At 39.9% G+C, this 20,651-nt stretch overlaps 1 protein-coding gene across 6 annotated transcripts in view; it reads right to left on the reverse strand.

Moving 5' to 3' along the window:
* Positions 1 to 20,651, reverse strand: part of eps15 (epidermal growth factor receptor pathway substrate 15) — a 144,098-nt gene that overhangs the window by 101,082 nt on the left and 22,365 nt on the right. For all 6 annotated transcript variants that reach the window (XM_048539476.2, XM_048539478.2, XM_059647938.1 and 3 more), the window contains exons 2-8: positions 10,979 to 11,020; positions 8,425 to 8,514; positions 6,356 to 6,403; positions 6,113 to 6,208; positions 5,662 to 5,727; positions 5,072 to 5,197; positions 1,504 to 1,563 (exon numbers count right to left, since the gene is read on the reverse strand). In XM_048539476.2, the coding sequence (XP_048395433.2) occupies positions 1,504 to 1,563; positions 5,072 to 5,197; positions 5,662 to 5,727; positions 6,113 to 6,208; positions 6,356 to 6,403; positions 8,425 to 8,514; positions 10,979 to 11,020 (528 nt within the window). The remainder of the gene's footprint in view (positions 1 to 1,503; positions 1,564 to 5,071; positions 5,198 to 5,661; positions 5,728 to 6,112; positions 6,209 to 6,355; positions 6,404 to 8,424; positions 8,515 to 10,978; positions 11,021 to 20,651) is intronic.

The raw sequence follows: 20,651 nt of genomic DNA on the forward strand, positions 1-20,651 counted from the left end.
TGACATTTATTGAGAGGCACAGCAGTCATACTCAAGATGGGTAAGTCTTAACTGCTACCAAACAACGTCTCCAGGGCTGAAAGTTAAATTTTTTTAGAGAGGGGAGCCTCTTTCCTCTTGATTTTAAATATTCTTGCAGAATTTTTTGTTTTCCACTTTTTTATCCATCCTCTTATCCCTTCCGAAATCAACTTCATTTCTTTCATCCCTCTTTATTTTGCTTTCTGCCTACGATTTAACATCAATTTAGTGATTATAACTTCCGCCTTTGATTTGGACTGTGTGTCTTACTAAGGATTCTCCAATTTTGTCTGTTAAGTAGGCATAACACCACTAACCTATTCACCTAAGTCCCAAATGAAGGCTACCACTTGATTTTTGCTTTCTAGTCATTGCCAACTCTCGTGCCAAGGTAATGGAAAATTTCTAAGTATGCTCAGTCACCGCTAACCCCAAAGTAGGAGTCAATATGGTTTCATATAATACCAATGTACTATTTACGTTTATGGTCAATATTTCTGAAGCTTAAACTTCCAAGATATACTTCTGCATTTAAGACAACTTTGAATGATATGACTTATCTATATATGTAGGTGTTTTTAAACTGAATTCTAAAATCATAATTAAATTACCCTATCCTATAACATTCGTGAACTAATGCCCAGTAGCAATATATTGAAATGGTGGTTTACTCAAAAGGTCTGCCCTCTTCTGTTGTACAACAAACCAATACTATAAAGAAACTTGAAGCACAAAAGAAGCAGAGCATAAATTTCAGTCATGAAACACACATTCTGGAATAAACTTCAAGTAAATAACACATCTCCAGAACAGGAATTACTATTCGTTGGCAGTCATTCTCCCTGTTTGATATGAGAACGCCTAACTTTCCACATGATCTTGTGCTCAAAGCAGCACATTGTTAAGACAAAGAGACCGCAAAGGTCCAGGTTTGATTCTATTTATGGATAATAAAATGTGAGGCTGGATGAACACAGCAGGCCAAGCAGCATCTCAGGAGCACAAAAGCTGACGTTACGGGCCTACGTCAGCTTTTGTGCTCCTGAGATGCTGCTTGGTCTGCTGTGTTCATCCAGCCTCACCTTTTATTATCTTGGAATTCTCCAGCATCTGCAGTTCCCATTATCTCCCTTGATTCTATTTATGCTTGCTTTTGCTGCTCTGAGGTGAGGTGGGGTTAAAGGTGTAGATTTGGTCATACAATCCCAGATCATTAGAGTTTCTATTCACTTTTCTTTTCAAAGATCTCTGTGGACGGATAGAAAATGATTGGTCTTAAAACTTCGTATGGCCAATTATCTTTGATTGTACTGCATGTGAAGGCAGGCCAAAGAATAATGGCCACTTCTGTGGAGCTATCAAAGGTTATTCTAAAACTCAAAACTGCCTTGTCACACAAACCATATTGTAAATGTATATATTACATATAAGCAAAATCATCAGGTAGCCTGCAATACCAAAATAGGTATCAGTGCAACTTACGACAGCAAATTCATCCCGGTCTAATAATCCATCACGATCAGTATCACTGAGGTCCCAGACCTAAAAGATAATTTTAAAAAGGATGTTAATGATAAGACCCATTCAATTCTGAACATTCTAATTTAAAGCATCCAGAGCCAGAATGTTCTCACAGCAGGGAACAAATCTTGTTAGTTGCACTTCATTCTCAAGCTCAGGCAATTAGAAAGGTATCGCAAGTGTATGAATGCTGGCAAACATGATGTCCCAGTCCTCAATAAATCAGATCAACGGATTATTTGTAAGCAAGACAGACTCTGAACCAGGAAATAGTATTAGAATGGTTAATCCAGTAAGAAATCAGATACCAAAAGCGAAATAACAACCCAGAAAGAAAGAAAGAACGAACGAAAGCAAAGATAGGATTAACTACGGGAGAAAAAAGATCAAAGGAAAGTTAAGGAGACTGTGTTTTTTAAAGTATCCAACAATAAATAAAACTCAAAAAAATTAGACTCCACATTCATAAACGTTCACATCTCTACCTGCTATTGTCGAAGTGGTGGTGAGCTGACTTCTTGAACCATGCAGGCCATGTCGTGTACATAGACCTATAATGCCATCAGAGAGGGAGTTCCAGGATTCTGACCCAGCAACACTGGATAGATTTGAATTCAGGATGGAGAGTGGCTTTCAGGAAAACCTAGCAGTGATGAAGTTTCCATGTATCTGCTGCTCCTGCCTGTTTAAATTGTACTTGTGTGTTTAGAAGGTGCTGCCTAAGGAGCCTTGGTGAATTTCTGTAATGCCTCTTGAAGGCAATACAACCTGCACAATGTAGACTGCAAGAAGGCAGCTCATCGTCACTTTTTCAAGGGCAACCAGGGACAGGTAATAAATGCCAGCCAGCAGCAATGCCCACATCACACAACTGAATTAAAAAATAGTGGATGTTACTGAGCATCAGTGGTAGGGGGGCTGAATATTTATGGATGTGGTGCCAGTCAAGCAGCCTGATTTGTCCTGGATGCTATCATGCTTCCTGAGTCTTGGAGGAGCTGCCCTCATCTTGGCAAATGAGGAGGAGCTCCACTACAACCCTGACTTTGCCTTGAGGATTCTGGACAGACTTTGAGGAGTCAGTAGGTGCATTAGCTGCTGCAGAATTCCTTGCATTGACCTCCACCTTCTAGCCACAAATTTACATGTATCAAGTGTGTTCAGTTTCTGGAATCACAGACATCCCCAAGATGCACTTCGTGGGGAATGCAGCAATGTTAATGCCATTCAATGTCAAGGGTCGATGGGGAAATTCTCCCTTGTTCAAGATCGTCAGTCAATGCCAGGCACTTATACGGTAAAAATGTCATTTGCCACATTTTAACTCAATACAAGAAATTGTCCAGATCTTGATGCATTTGGACATAAACTAAAGTAGGCTATGAACACCTGCAAATTATGTGAACATTGTGTGATCATCAGCAAACATCTCTACTTCTCACCTTCTGATGAGGGAAGGTTATTGATGAAGCTTGTTTGGCTAAGGATACTTCCCTGAGGAAGTCCCAAAGAAATGTCTAGGCATGACATAAAAGACTCCGGGAGAACTTGCAAGATTAAAGACTAGCTGGGTAAATGAAGGGTGAAATAAAACAAAATAAAATACAACAGTCTCAGATTCATTGAAAACAGGAAGACAGGGAGGATTTTAAATACAAAGAAAAAAAGTCAGTGTGGAAAATGGCTGAGAGGGACTGCATATATATACAATCACAAATATCCAAAGAGCTCCTTCCCACCACATCAGAAACTGATGAGGTCAGTCTTCAGCTAACAATGTAGGGAGCAGAGTGTGTGAATTTGTGTCCCTGAGATAGGGGACAGCTCAAGGCCAGGACACCACCAGATACAAAAGCCTCCCAAATTCAAAGTCCTCTCAAAAACCAGTTCGTACAAGTCAACAAATCCTCGGTGAAGGTCCAGGATACACAATTGGGGTAACTCTTGGTTAAAAAGACAAAGTCAGGGGTTGAGCTTGTACCTTCTGATCAATCAAGACACTATGTTATTTGAGAGGGCTTAACAGAAAATCAGGCATTTACAGTACAATAACATTACCACAAAAACAGGTTAACTTTTAATGCCTACATGTAGAGTTGTAGAGTCATATAGCACAGAAACAGACCATTCAGTCCAACTCGTCCATGCTCACCAAGTTTCCAAGCACATATTTAACTCTTAATAAGTTTATCCCTTAGCCGACATTCATAAGCAAATAAAACATCGAATCCCCGCAGTGTGGGAGCAAGCCATTTGACCCATGAAGTCCACACTGACCCTCCAAAGTGCACCCCACACCACTCCACACCCTCCAACCCCATCCTATCCCTGTAACCCTGCATTTCCCATGGCCACTCAACTTAGCCTGCACATCCCCGAACACTACAGGAAATTTAGTTTGGACAATCCAACTACGCTGCGCGTCTTTGGACTGTGGGAGCACCTGAAGGAAATGAACACAGACACAGCAAGAATCTGCAAAGACAGCTATCCAAGGGTGCACTCGAACCTGGGTCCCTGAAGCTATGAGGCAGTAGTGCTAAGCACGGAGTCACCGTGCTGCCCCCTGACACATTCCATAGTTAGTGAGAGGTAGCTTGCCCAACCCCTGCCCGAAATGGGGCAAGAAACTGTCTTTAACATGTACAAGTCAGAACTACTTGCAACTCGATAGAAAGTCTTTGAGCTACTCACCACATGTATGTGACTAAACCATTCATAACTTGAACTCAGACTGCTAAGTGTTGACTCTGTTATTTCACAATGTTCACTTGGTCCTTCAAATAATATTACATTCAATTCTAGGCCCCCCTTACACAAGGATATGAGGTACACAGGAGGTTTTCTAGAATAGTTCCAGGGATAACAAATTACAGTTAACTGCAGAACCCACAGAAGTTGGAGTTGCTGTCCTTTAATAGAGACATTAAGAAGAAACGCGGCAAAGGTGCTTAAAGTTATTAACAATTTAGGCACAGAAAGTAAACAGAAACTGCTTTCGGTGGCTGAGGGCAGATAATCAGAAAGCAAAAGATTCAAGTGACTGACACAAGAACCAGATGTGGCATGTTTAGAATTTGGAATGCATGGTTTGATACAATGAAGGATACAGGTTCAATAACAGTTTTCAAATGGTAATTCTATAAATATCTGAAATGACAAATATTGCAGGAATACATCAGGAAAAAATAAAGCCAATCTGTTGAACTTTGTTAGTCTCCTTCCGTGTATACTAGTCTATGGTTCTACAGATGTGGATGTGCCGGTGTCGGACTGGGGTGGGCCAAATCAGAGGTCACATCACACTAGTTATAGTCCAATAGGCTTATGTGAACTCTCATGCTTTTGGAACTTAGCCCCTTCACTGCACCTGACAAAGCAGCTATGGTCTCAAAGTTGGTGAGTTCAAATAAACATATTGGACTATAACTGGTATCATGTGACTTCTGACATGGTTCTACAGAAATAGCATACAACCTTAACACCGATAAGACTATTACATAGCATATGAACATAAAATTGTTTTTACCCTTCCAAGGACGTCCACAGGTAGCTTTGAGTTCAGAAGCACAGGTTTCACTTTATCACCAGATAGGAAACCATTCACAGGATTAAGACTGTCAAAAATTATATCATACTTGGCCTTTTCTTCCAACTGCAAGTCACATATTAACATTGATGTAAGTCAATGATTATAAATGGGAACTCTGTCTTAAAAATGGTAATTTACATGCAAATTTTTAATGAAGTGTTATGATTAAAGCTATCTTTAAGCAAAAACAACTTGATTCCCTAAATTAATATTTCATTTTCTTTACATTCATGCAACATGTTGAATTATACACATTCAAAACCTCCAGTGGTTGGAAATGTTCACAATTTTATTGATTGCTTTATAATGTTCTTGGTATTATAAATGAAACATGGATGAACTTTTTTTTAAAAAATTGAATAGCTGAACCCTCATTTAAAGTTACACACACTTACTGCATGCAGCATTGATAGTTTTAAATACCACTTATGAAAATTTGCCAAAGCAAATCTCATTTTCCGTGACAGAATTTGAAACAATTGTCAAAAATCTCAAAAGGTTGAAAATGAATATTCGAAGTGCTGTACCTTCACAGCCCAAGGAATATCGATAGGCGCTGAACCACTAGCCAACAACGGACTGTTTCTATCATTCTAAAATAAAAATGACAGATCCATTTATAATGATTGCAGTAATCTCAGTTGAATACAAACTGACAGTAAAGCACAGATGGAGGGGGGGGGGGGGGAGAGAGAGAGAGAGAGAGAGAGAGGGGGAGAGAGAGAGAGAGAGAGAGACACGTGGGCCAAGAGAACACAAGAAAACGAAGGGCAACAGGAACAACATCAAGATAAAGAAGAAGGAGAATTTTTTTTAATCCATTAGTCTAGGGTGAGTTTAAATATCAAAAAACATTTAATTATCTTTTGACTGAAATTAAAATGTCTCAATTTCAAACTAAATTCCTGAACTGGAACCAAAAGGTCAAATCATTGCTACTATTTCAGATTATAAAGAATAAGAAACAACTTTACTCACAAATTTTGGTGCAGGGGCAGCAAGTTGTAAACTGTTCAGTGAGACCTCAAGTCCATTTTGTGCACAAGCTACAAGTCTTAAGGCAACAAAAAATTCCTAAAGGAAATAAAATAATCAATTAAGTAAGTTGCTTTATCATATGAGCAAACCAGCTAAGTTGTAACACTTCCAATGATAAAAGCTATCACACTATATTGAGCAGAAGTGTCATTTCCGAACTAAACAAGTGTAAAAAAGAATCACCTGTTTGTTTAAAAATCCCTTTCCATCTGCATCAGCTAAATCCCATATCTGCAAAAAATTTAATTTGGTAAATTTAAAACATTGCACATCTTGCAAAAGAATCTTTAAAAAGTTACTGCAGTCTACTGATTAGAATTCACAAATTGCGACAACTGTAACAGCACGGCTTATTACACGTACTGGTGATGATGGTGTTTTGGGACAGTGGTAGGGAGGAAAGAGAAAGGAGGAAAGGGAGGAGGAAGGAAGACAGATTTGTCACCAAACCAAAATGGCTCAGGAAAAATCAACCACTGGGATGCCCAGCTGCACCAAAGTTACTCCGATATGCAGAAACAATCAATGATAAGTTATTCCAGCAATTATGGGTACGTCCTGGCCGTTCTCGCTGCTGATAGGCACACTAGCAGGAGACTGGAGACAAAGTGAACAATTACAAAATTAAGTGGTAGTAGTGAAAGAGTTGGGTTTGTCGTGGGAAGAAGTTGGCGATAAGGGAGGTCATGAAAACAATATTACAAAGGGAATGAGGACAAACAAATGGTGTAGAAGGAGGCTGAAAGACGAGGGGAGTTGTCGGGGGGGGGGGCGGAGGACGAAGGATGCAAGGTAGAGGAAGGGCTGGAGAGGGATGCGTGTTAGTGTGAGAGAAGGAAGCTACAGAATGGGAAAGAAGGAGGCTGCACAAGTGTGTGGGGAGAAAAGGAAGCTACATGGGTGAGATTGGAGGGAAAGGGCAGCTGTTCGTGGGGTTGAGACAAATGGAGGCAAGGCAGTCAGGAGAGGGAAGGAGGCTGTAAGGAGAGATGGCAGATAGAAGAAAGTTGCAGGGAATTATGAGTGTAGGAGTGTGCAGAAATTTTGAAACAAACTTGTTGCTAACTTCTGCCTGTTGCCTAGTACCAATTTAAATATAACAATGTCCAAGAAATTAATGCTTTCATTGTGTGATGTAGCTTTAGGTTTAATGGAAGGTTGATAATTGAGGGCATTGATGAATTCTCCTAAATATGCTTCTGTCAGAGTCCAAATATCCTGTGTAAACACGAGACATTATTACTACATGACTCCATCATTTAAGAAAAGAATCAGTGACAATGAAAAGGGATGCCTGAAAACCAGAAAAAAAATCCCTTAATATAAAAATAAGCCCTCAGAAAACTCTCAAGACCAGCCTTCAAAACAAAAATACTTCCACCCCCACAGCATTTTGCAGTCTTTGGAGAACAACAGCCAACCTCAGAAAAATAAGGTCAAATTTAGTCAACAAATTTTACCTTGGTATTTTGTTAAAGGTGCCTTAAAAACTAAACATACAATGCACTGCGCTATACACACTGCCTTTGACTTGAGCATTTTATCAGTAATACTTATAAAACTATAATCAGAATAAAGGATTTGACGGGTAGGATATCTTCAGGTAAATTCAGTCATATATAGCACAGGATTGTAAAGCAAAATTACAGTACAATGGTAATTTAAGAAGGCACGTTGAACTGGATGCGAGTCTGCTCGCTGAGCTGGAAGGTCTTGCTCAGCGAGCAAACTCACATGCAGAACCTCAACCTGAGCTACAAATCTTCTCAAAACTTGCTGGCATGTGAAACTGCTGTTGTTATTGGTTTCAGAAAATATTAACGCAGTACACCTAACAGCAAAGCAAACCCCACACTGATATTACTGTGTAAAATGAGGCATCAAAATGTGAACTGGAGAAAGAATAAACATGGAGGAGGTTGGAAACAGGGTTTTTGGTAATCCAGTGAGGGCAACAGAAACAGGAACAAGAGCAGACAATTTTACAGATTACTCAAAAGGAGCTGTAGAAGTTTGACAGAGATATAGCAGTTAGGAGAGAATAAAATAAGAACTAAATAAGGCAGTGACAAATGGGTAACAATGGAAAAATCTTAAGAATAAAATGGGAAACATTGTCAAAGGATCAATATTACAGTAAAATGTTTACTATATTGAATAATTTACAATTCCAGTATTATTATAGACAATGAAATATCAATAATTTCAGCTCATCACAGGAACCAGAAATGATAACATAAGGAAAGCAGTACCTTTCCGAGCACTAGGTCAGACAGTCCAGACCTTTTTAAAAATGAGGCAGCTTCTGCTGCTCCGACTCTCCCATCATTCACTGTATCAATCTATTAACGTGAAAAACAGAAAAACTGGAAATTTTAAGCAAGGAAATATTCTGTACTCCATAAGCAGGTTTAAAAAAATGGTTTTCCCAGTCAGGAACTTGGATGAACTAATCACCTTATGACTCTTGATGTGAGAAATGCCTGAATTTAGAAGAGCCACCAAAAACAGTAAGACTGGGCCCTAAACTTCAAGTCAATAAACTCAAGGAAAAGTACTGAAAAATAACATCCTTAGACACCGGTCATCATGAGCCACTCTCATCCACTTGCCATCAGAGTCACACAGTAATGAGAGCCAAGGCCTTACTGCAAGTTACCAATTGACTTTTTTAAGTATATAGAAAAAATGTAGTGCAGAACAGGCCCTTTGGCCCTTGATGTAATGGTGCTGGAGGTCAAGCTGGAGGGAGAAAATAAAAACTATCATGGGACAGAATAGAAAAAGGTCTTTTGATCGTAATAAAATTCATATGGTTGAAGTTAACACCATTCGAAGTCCACTAGTCTGATAACAGGCAACACGACTCTTTGCTATGTGCTCTAAAACAACTGCCAACTAAAACATACCACTTAACTTTTTTTCTTTAAATTAAATTAAAATAACAAACACGCACAAGACTCTTACTTCTGAAGAATGTGAGACTAGGTAAACAGCACTGCACACAGATAAATCTTAACTTCTTTTTCATAACTCCTCCTTTATTAGGGAGGTTGAGCAAGACTCATGTTGAAGTTCTTGTCCGTGCAATTTTTAGGTTAACAGTGGAAACGCTTAATTAATCTCTAAACCGAAAGAAATTCAAATGAGACTTTAAAACAGAAAATAAAAGTTCAAGGCAAAGCAGCAATTAGTAACAGGAATTAAAAAAGAAAAAATTGTAGATGATTACACAACGGTTATCATAAATTAGAAGCAAATAGTTTGAAATTATGGCTTCAAACCTGATCTGAAGTATTCTTCTCAGCCAAAAAAAATAGAAAATCACTCACAAACAATATTTTAACTTATTTTGTGGCAGACTAAAAACGTACTTTGATGCATCAGCTTTTAAATTTCCCAAGCAGCCATTCTTCATTTGCAAACCCAGCGATTGTATACTCCAAGGATATTTGGCTGAGCGAGGCCTCACAGCCAAGTCTAATGCTTTGTGTAGAGTTTCCATGAGACTAAGATTGAGAAGCTCAATTTGTTTGTTCTTTCTGGGTCTTCATATTCTAAGACTCTGGATCCTGGTGTGGTGCTCATGCAGGTGTTCTGACTGAGAGTGATTAACTCAGAACAGAACAAGAACTTAACCTAACTTTTAATTGTCTGTATGACTCAGCAATCATGCCCAAATGTCTGTTGGATCTGAAATCAGCCAAAAAAGAAACGTGACATTGCTATTTATATACAGAAAATTCACAAGTGCGCAATCCAATGTACCATCCAAGAGGCTAACTTACAATGAAAATGCAGGAAAGAAAGTTAAATTTGGAAGCAATTACAAAAATATATTTTCTTACAAGTTAACAAAAGGTCACTGGAAGATTTCTAGCATGGTGTATCTGCTCCTCAAGAGGAACCATGAACTTGAAAGAACATCTGATCAAGTCAAAATTAAGAAGCTGCTCTTCAGCCTGACAAGTAGTTCACAAAGTTGGATTTGTGGACAAAATGCTACTGTCATTTTCACTCAGTGAGTTGGATCATTCATCAGAACGACGAATAGAGTTTCCCCAAGTGCCGTTCAATAAAAGGATCAACTGATGTGTGAATTAACTAATTACATCTCAGACAGAAGTGTCATAGTGTTATATACACCAAAAGGGGACTGGGACTGATCACGTTGATGTCAACCCACTCTTTGAGTATCCCACCCTAATCTCAAGGTCCAGTGATACTGTTCCCAGTTTCTTCTGTCTGTCTCTTTTCACAACTTAGTCCCAACCAGAAACATCACTGATGCTGTGTAAAAAAAACTGACTTCAGTATTCTTTGTGCACAGAGGTGGTGAAAAGCGGCCACATTTTCCACTTATGACCGTTATCTACTGACCCCTGATAACACGTACATGTACTTGGACAATCGCAAGGACAAGGGCGGGCTTGGCTGGCATTTGGTTGAATGAGTATTCACTACCTGTTGTTGTTATTTGGGCAAGGTACCAAAAGCTACTGACAACTGTGAAAATATACCATTACTTGAATTTGTGCGTTCCAAAGAGAAAAGGTAAATATAAAAGAGCCAGAAGTAAACAATTTCTGGAAAATGTGTTTTATAGAAAACAAGGTTGCAAAAAGTTTGAAACTCAATATTAATATCACTGTTTAAGTGATATCTTAGGGTAAAAAAGCTTTTTATATAAAAAAGTACTAACGTATTTATCGTAACATAATGTGCTTGAGTAGTCAATGCAGGTAAACATATTCAAATATTGGGACACTGTTAAATGCACTGAGCAGAAGGTAAAGTCAAAGTTACCTGACGATAATACTTTTCGTATAAAGGATTTCCACTTGAAAGCTGCAAAAGAATAAAAAGCAATAAGTTTTCTGATCTAATTACAAAAGATAAAAAGTGTAACAGTGCAATGTATTCAAAAGTATTGGATGCCGGTTTTGAATGAATTGACATAATCAGTTTTTATTTTTGCATGCTCATGAACATGGCCAGTGCTGGCAAGGCCTCTACTTATTGCCCATCCTGAAGGTAGTCGTCGTGGTAGTGAATGGCTTTCTTCAGCTATCAGATTCCTAATGCATGGCGCAGTGCTGCTAAGAAAGGAGTTCCTGGATTTGCCCCAACGACAGTTTCAAGTTCGGATGAAGTGTGGCTTGGAGGAAAATTTGCAAGCAAAGATGTTCCCATGTATCTGCACCCTTATCCTTCTCAATGGTACAGATCATGGGTTTGAAAGGTGCTGTCAAAAGGAGACTTGGGACTTTTCTGGAGTGAATCTTGTAGATGGTACAGATTGCTGCCAATATATATCAGCAGTGTAGGAAGTGAACTTTGAAGATATTGAAAGTGATGGAGTGGTACAAATCAAAGCAGATGCTTTGTCCAAGATGGTATTGAGCTTCTTCCCTCAAAGGTTATGAGTGGATCAGATTAATGCTTTTGACAATTGACAATGATTACATGGTTTCCAATCAAGTTTATAATTTTAGAGGTTATTGAACTCAAGCATTGTTATTTGCCATGGTGAGATTCAAAACCATGTCCCCAGAACATTATCTGAATTACTATTGCCCCAATATTAGCATTTCCCCAAAACATTACTTCTATAAGTTAACATTACTGAAAGTTGTTTGAGCTTCCATGATTATTGGGAAACAAGGGAGCCAATTGAACTTACCAAGAATCACAAAACATTTCAAGAACAATTTAATATCAAAAGAGAAAAAAGATCAATAATGTATCCTTTCTGTGAAAGCCTCAAATCCTATACATCATCCTTCCACACCACAAGTAGTAACTTATGTTGAATTTAAGTAATATAGACAGGCTCCATGCAGAATTGGCCATTTCACAAGAATGATCAGGCTTCTCAATCAGCACAAGACAAAGTTCAACTCAAATCAATGGTGAACAGGCAACTACGGGCACATGCAGGTATTTCAAGCAGACGTCACTAAATATCTTATATGCAAAGGGACTTGGGAGTTCAAGTCCAGGATGGTCTTAAGGTAAACTTGCAGGCTGAGTCAGTAATTAGGAAGGCAAGTGTAATGCTGGCATTTATTTCAAGAGGACTAGAATATAAAAGCAGGGATGTACCTCTGAGGCTTTTTGAGCCTCTGGTCAGACCACATTTAGAGTACTGTGAGCAAATTTGGGCCCCATAACTGAGGAAGGATGTACTGACCCTGGAGTGGGTCCAGAGGACATTGACAAGAACGATCCCAGAAATGAAAGGCTTAACATTGGAGGAACATTTTAGGAATTCGGGTCTATATTTGATGGAGTTTAGAAGGATATGGGGGGGCTCTAATTCAAACTTGCTGAACACTGAACAGCGTGGGCGGACTGGACACTGGGAGAATGTTTCCAGTGACAGGAGAGAACAGGACCCAAGGGCATAGCCTTAGAGTAAAGGGAAGACCCTTCAGAACAGAGATAAGGAGAAACCCCTTCAGTCAGAGAGGGGTGAATCTACGGGATTCATTGCCACAGAAGACTGTGGAGGTCAGGTCATGGAGAATATTAAAGACAGAGATCAATAGCTTCTTGATTATCAAGGGGATCAAGGATTATGGGAAGAAAGCAGAGATTGGGGTTGAGAAACTTATCAGCCACGGTCAAAGGATGAAGTAGACTCTATGAGCCGAATGGCCTAATTTCTGCTCCTATGTCTTACGGACTTGGGATACAAATAGCAAGGGCAATGTGGGCCAAGATACCTTACATCAATACAGACCAGGAATCAAACACTCCTGAGCAGAAACTATACTAAAACTCACAAGAGCTGAAGCATCATGTGCCAATTGACAGTGGTTACCTAAGATTAGTGAAATGAGTACATCGCTCAAAGAATGGTGTGACGGTGCTGCGTTTCGGTTCACGGGGAATTTACATCAGTACAGGGCTACGTACAAGTGAAACTGTCTACACCAGCAAATTGGTAGTCCCACTGTTACACTAAAGCAATCAATAAGGTGAGGGATCAAACTTCAGGAGGTGCAGCAAATCAAGCGGTAGGGCCAAGGCAGTACAGTAAAATACTAATAAGGGAAATTAAAGTCTGAGAATAGCAGAAAGCAACAAAACAAAATTAAAAAATACACCAGCAGCTGAGACTAGATGTGACAAAGATAACAACTCGGTGTCGCAAAGAGAATGCGAGGACAAAGCAGAGCAACAGAAAAGTCTTTTCGGAGATTTCCGGGGATATTTCGGAATTCAGAAAAAAGCAAATAATTGTGCCAAGATGACTGACAGAATTAGTAATGTTTTAGATCATAGAATACCTACAGTGTAGAAATAGGCCCTTCAGCCCAAAAAGTCCACACTGACCCTCAGAACATTCCACCCACATCCCTGAACACTACATAGAACTTAGCATGGCCAATCCACCATGCCTGCATATCTTTGGACTGTGGGAGGAAACCAGAACACCTGGGAGGAAACCCACGCAGGCAAGTGTCCCACATGCCTTCCCAACTACCTTATCAACCCGTCCTGCTGCCTTCAGGGATCTATGGATGAGCACCCCAAGATCCTTCACTTCCTCCCAGGTTCTTAGTGTCCTCCAGTCGTTGAGTACTTCCTTGTCTTGCTCAAGTGAACCTCACACTTATCAAAATTAACTTCCATCTGCCACTGATCTGTCCATCTAACCAATCCATTTCTATTTGTCTAAATTTGCAATTAAGATGTCTGGTGGGACAGTGTCCTTTATTACAAGAAGAATTGAACATAGAAGTAAGGATGCTATGCTTCAGGTACACAGAACAGTGGTGAGACTACATCTCAAACAGTATGCGCAGCTTTAGTCTCCTCACTTAAGGAAGGATATAAATACACTGCCAACAGTTCAAAGGAGGTTTACAAGATTGCTACCTGGGAATGAGCAAGTTGTCATATGAGGAAATTTTGGACAAAACAGGGTTTTTCTCTCTGGAGTTTAGAACAGCAAGTGGTGACTTCAACACAATCTTTCTGCTTTCCGGAGGGACCACTCTCTCCGTGACTCCCTTGTTCACTCCACACTGCCCTCCAACCCCACCACACCCGGCACCTTCCCCTGCAACCGCAGGAAATGCTACACTTGTCCCCACACCTCCTCCCTCACCCCCATCCCAGGCCCCAAGATGACATTCCACATTAAGCAGAGGTTCACCTGCACATCTGCCAATGTGGTATACTGCATCCACTGCACCCGGTGCGGCTTCCTCTACATTGGGGAAACCAAGCAGAGGCTTGGGGACCGCTTTGCAGAACACCTCCGCTCAGTTCGCAACAAACAACTGCACCTCCCAGTCGCAAACCATTGCCACTCCCCCTCCCATTCTCTAGATGACATGTCCATCATGGGCCTCCTGCACTGCCACAATGATGCCACCCGAAGGTTGCAGGAACAGCAACTCATATTCCGCCTGGGAACCCTGCAGCCATATGGTATCAATGTGGACTTCACCAGTTTCAAAATCTCCCCTTCCCCTACTGCATCCCTAAACCAGCGCAGTTCGTCCCCTCCCCCTACTGCACCACACAACCAGCCCAGCTCTTCCCCCCCACCCACTGCATCCCAAAACCAGTGCAACCTGTCTCTGCCTCCCTAACTGGTTCTTCCTCTCACCCATCCCTTCCTCCCACCCCAAGCCACACCCCCAGCTACCCACTCACCTCATCCCACCCCCTTGACCTGTCCATCTTCCCTGGACTGACCTATCCCCTCCCTACCTCCCCACCTACGCTCTCTCCGCCTATCTTCTTTACTCTCCATCTTGAGTCCACCTCCCCCTCTCTCCCTATTTATTCCAGTTCCCTCTCCCCATCCCCCTCTCTGATGAAGGGTCTAGGCCCGAAACGTCAGCTTTTGTGCTCCTGAGATGCTGCTTGGCCTGCTGTGTTCATCCAGCCTCACATTTCATTATCTTAAAGTGGATATGGAAACGTGTTTCCTATTGTGGGTGAGTATAGAACGAGGGGACACTGCTTAAAAATTAAAATGCACCTTTTTCGGATAGGATAGAAGTTGAGAATTAATTTCACTCAAAGGGGATGTAAAACTTTATAGACTCTCTGACTCAAATGGCTATGGAGGTGAAATTAATAAATTTGTAAGGCAAGAAGTTGAAAGACTCTTGTTAGGCACAGCAATCAAAGGTTATCGGGGGTGGGTAGACGTAAGGTTGAAAGACAAACAGATCAACCATGAACTTTTTGAATAGCAGGTTGGCTTTGGGGGAGCAAATAGCCTATGACTGCTAATTCCTATACGTGCACGATGCAATGAAAAATTCAATTTGAAATTTTCCAACTTGTCTTTTATTTTTCAGAGTTTCAATCTTCGGAACTGAAATCACTTAAGCTAGATATAGCTCTTTTATAGGCTGCATAAAATGGCAAAGGAACTGGCCAAATTACATAAACGAAAATTACTGTGGATGCTGAAAATTGGAAAGGAAAACAGAAAATGATGGTAATATTTAGTAGAAGCTGTGGGGGGAAAAAATTTATTATCTAAAACATTAACTCTGTTCTTTTCTCCACAGATGCTGTCACATCTGCTGATCATTTCAGAACATTCTCCTTCTGTTCAATATACATATAATTTAACAACGTTAATATGTTCTATGTTGCAACCAAGAAAACTTGCAAAAGCAGATCAAGAGATTTAAAACAGCTAGCACAGCACCAAATTATGAGAACAAGTCAGGTTCCTATGTGACTGACAGAGACAATGCAGTTTATTCTCACAAAATATTCCACATTTATACTGTTGAAACACCAAACATGAGAGCATGAAAGCTTAAAGAGGAAGTTTAAAAGTTGAAGATGCAAAAGTGGTCTAGTTTCAGGACATTTCTAGTTAATATGAAACAATAATAGGTTTTGTAATTTGAGATAACAAGGTGCAGAGCTGGATGAACATTTCAGGCCAAGCAGCATCAGAGGAGCAGGAAGGCTGATGTTTCGGGCCTAGGCCCTTCTTCAGAAAATCTGAAGAAGGGTCTAGGCCCAAAACATCAGCCTTCCTGATTGGCCTGCTGGGTTGATCCAGCTCTGCACCTTTTTGTCTCAGGTTGTCCAGCATCTGCGGTTCCTGCTATCTCTGAAAGATTTTATAATTAATAGGTTTTAAATTTATTGAAGTCAAAACCAAAGACAGAAATTGCTGGCGAAACTTAGCTGCAGAAAGAAAGCCGTGTTAACATTTTCAGTCCTATAGAAAAGTCAAAACCAATTTCATTTGGTTTTTCAACAATCCAATTGCTTACTAAATGCTGTCTCAAAAGTTATTTACCCAGATCCTGACTGCCTAGTTCACACTGACATCCTAATCCCTCTTGTTGCAATTCAGGAACAGACCCATACTTCAAATACAGTCACTTTCTTCTCCAAACTTTGCCACTTACATTTGCACTCCTTTCTGGAAATTTTTTGTGAATCTTTCCACCTTTCTGATGTCAACCTTGGCTCAGAATTCACATTCTCACCTTTGAGTCAGATTGTTCTGTGTCCACGTCCGAGTTCATAGTTTTCAACATACAATAATAATGGCCAGACCTCAGCGGAACATTGAGGCAAAGTTGAACCATAAGAAATGTTGTCTTTCAGGAGGGGGACATTTTTCTCTCGGGTGGAGATTTCACCAGTGTCCCAATCAAACTAACATCCAAAATTGATAATCTGTTCATTTATTTCATCTTTATTTGTGGGCACTGCTTTGTTGGGGCTGCTACGTTACCCACATTACCGTGGCTATGCTTCAAAAGTACTCAGCAATCTGCAGAGAGTTGAAGATGTCCACGGTTTGTCAAAGTGTCGACACTACTACAGGTTATTTGTTTTTCAAGTATATATTACCGAAGTATTCTTCCCCTTCTATTCTGTTTAGCGTGTGTAATAATCTTCTTTCTCACATGCCCAAGTTCTTGCTGGGACAGTTCCTCCCTAAACGCCTCAAACAAGACTGGGCAATTTCCTTCCTTAGTTAACCAAAAGTACTGTTTTAATCATCTCCACTCTTCCTCCTCAAAATATCAGGTCATTTTGCATCTTTCACCCCTGCTTAACTCCTGTTCCCTCAAATGTCATCAATTACCTTCAGCAACAACACCTTTACATTTCTCTCTTTACATGGTCATCAGTTCTCACTTGCCAAGCATTGGGCCTTCTTTCTTTCATTCAATGTGAATAATGGCCCAACATGAACTTTATCCCCTCCCTTCATATTTTCCTCTTGCCGCTTCCTTGCTTGAACCTAGGTCTTTCAATTCTCGTATGATCCGTGGCTAATGTGCAATAAAGTCCCTAGGCCACGGCTTCACTAATGGCAATTGATTAACAACACTTGTTTTTAAGCAAGTTCACAACTACAATGTATAGAGACACCATTAGTGGTTGGGATTCTCCTAAGTGTGGAATAAAACTGATCTATAACTTTGTACACTGGCTCATGAGGTGCTTCACAGAGATGCAAAGGGAACCTATTCACAGTGCTTTACTGTTAACAAAAAAAGTCATGTTAACTAGAGTACCAAAGCATTGCCAGTTCAAAATGATGATTGATGTAATTACGGTAGGGCTGAAATAGGAAATTTGGTTAGTGTTGGAACATGTGGCTAAGTTTTGCATTAATATAAGCCCATGTCATTTTGCACAAACCAGCCTGAAAATTAGCTCTTCCTCGACCCAAATTTCTAAATTCAAAGCCAAATTATTTTCCTTTGCACCACATTACACATCCTCTATGCCAATGGGAAGTGCCAGCTTAATTTTAATTTTTACTAACGAAATTCACAACTGCTGAAAACTGAGATAAATAGAAAACTACCACATATCGAAATGCCTTTTGCAACAGATTTGTTCAGATTATACAGCATGTTTGGAGGGGCTGCAAGTTATGTAACAGAGATAGAGAGCATAGAACATAGAAAAGTACAGCACTGTACAGGCCCTTCGGCCCACGATGTTGTGCCATGGATTAATCCTAATCCAAAATTAAAATAGTCTAACCTACATTCCCCTCAATTCACTGCTGTCCATGTCCAGCAGTCGCTTATATGTCACTGATGACTCTGCTTCCACGACTACCATTGGCAAAGTATGCCATGCACTCATAACTCTCTGGGTGGAAGAGGAATATGACAAGGCAGCTTTCTGAAAAGGTTTCCAAGTATATAATACAACTTGGAGTTTAAGACACAGAGAATATATTAACAATAAACAGACAATAATGGAGACATTTAAAATTGATATGCTGTATATTTTTGGGGGACTGTTGAGAGTGGAAACAGGTTGTTTTCCAATGCAGATGTAAAGAGACAAATAAAAACATACATCCTCCTGGCAAGGTAACCTTCATACGCAGTCTACTATTTTCAAAGATTTCTACCAGTTTCGTTCAGTGTAAACTCAAGGTAAAGGTAAAATTGTCACAGTCTTACTAGTAATAGGACACTCTTTCATTAGAGACACACAAGTGGTGGTGGTTTAACTTGAGGGTCATCATGCCTCAGGGAAGTGGAGAGTTTGAGAAGGAGAATTCTTTATAGTAACCTCAGCTGGTGTATAAATTTAACCCACGCTATTGGCATCACTCTGCATCACAAACCAGCCATACAGCCAACTCAGCTAACCCCAGTTCCACTGACCTACACAAACAATTACCAGGTAAAAACTTGAAAAGCAATAGTTTTTAGTCGTGTCAGCTAGGATTCACTCCTAACATATGCATGCTGAAACAGGACACAGGTCCAAAAGTGATCAGTCATGGTGGTTTATGGAATTGTTTCAGAGTCCAAAACCAGCTGTTTACTAAGCTTCAGCCCAAACAGTCCTCGGAAAAACCGAATGTGCAAATGAAAAACAAATTAACAAAGTGACCAAATCTGTGGCGAGCTACAGAAGTTAAAGGTAGTATTAAATTTAAAGTAAAAATATACATCTCAGTGAAAGTTTTGAGGGAAGGCTGGCTACAAATATAAAAGTAGGCAGGAACAGTTTCTAAAGACATTTGAAAAGGAAAAGGGTAACTAGAGGCATTTCCGAAAGGGATTTAACAAAGTGCCACAGCAAAAGTTATTATGGAAAGCAAGAGGTAAAACTGTAGGAGATAATGCACTATCATGGATGCAGGATTAGTTGGCTATCAGGACAGAGAGAAAGTGGGGAATAAATGGGTCATTTTAGGGTTTGCGAGCTGTAAGCAGTAGAGTAACACAGGGATCATGGCATTACAGATCGCAGTCTATGCATAAAGAGATACAACGTGCAGCAACTAAACTTGCTGATGACACAAAAATAGGTCAGAAAGTAAACTGTGAGAAAATAAGCAGTCTACAAAGGGATTTATACTGGTTAGGTGAGTGGGCAAAACATTGATAGATGGGGCAGAATCAAAGAAAACGTCAATTTGTCCACTTTGGCAGTACACAGGCAAAATGGTTTATCATTTAAATGGAGAAAGACGACAAAACTGTGCTCAAGGGATCTCGACGGCTTGGTACACAAATCAGAGAATTTGGTTTCAATGTACACTAAGTAGACAGGGTGGCAAATGAAATGTTGTTTGTCACAAGGAAGATGGACTATAACAGCAGGGTAGTTTTGCTACAATTGTCAACAGTGAGACCACACTGCAGCACAGAGTAGATTTGGGATTCATACGTCAGAATGTATCTAACAATATTCGAAGCAGTCCAAAGAAGGTTCTCTTGATTAATTCCTGAAATGAGGTTGTTACCTTATGAGAAAAGTTAATCAAGTTGAATCTATATTCATTGGAGTTGAGAAAAAAAAGAGACCTGTTTTAAAGGTTGATTTGGATAGATGTTTAATTGACAAGTATTCAAAAGGTACAGAGAGTAGACAGAGGACTGACAGTGAGGCCACAAATAGATAAGTCAGATTTTATCAAATGGTAGAACAGGCTTACAGGACCAAATGGTCTACCCCTGTTCCTAATTTATATATTTGCACATATGTTTGCAGGTTAATAATAAGAATGAAAACATAGGAATTTCCAGAAAATTACCAAATATTAATGATTAAAAGGCAGAGATGCTTAAGTCAGGATGACGTTTCTTGGAGAACTTGGGAGTCAATTTCGATAGTACTGTTGCTCCTGCTCTTTTAGATAACAAAGGTTGCAGGAGAAAACGATGATCTAGTATAGTATACCCAGTAAACTGTGCATCTTTCGTTCATACCAGTGATGTAGTTATGGATTTTAATTTATTTAGAAAATGTAAATCCCTGCAGCCAGGTGACAGCCTCCTCATTTGTTAAGTTTAAGGTGATTAATCCACAACTTCGTTTGTAGACAGGTTATTCCTTGGTAATGTGCAGCACTGTATGGGTCTCTTCACAAGTACCTATAAGATTTATACTGAAATCCAGTGGTGGAGTTTGACCGCACAGAGGCCCTGATTTGTACTGAACCTATTTAACAAGGACCCTCTCACTGTAGCAGTTCAAAGTC

Source organism: Stegostoma tigrinum, chromosome 8 (assembly GCF_030684315.1).
Source record: "Stegostoma tigrinum isolate sSteTig4 chromosome 8, sSteTig4.hap1, whole genome shotgun sequence".
NCBI classification, from domain to species: Eukaryota; Metazoa; Chordata; class Chondrichthyes; order Orectolobiformes; family Stegostomatidae; genus Stegostoma; species Stegostoma tigrinum.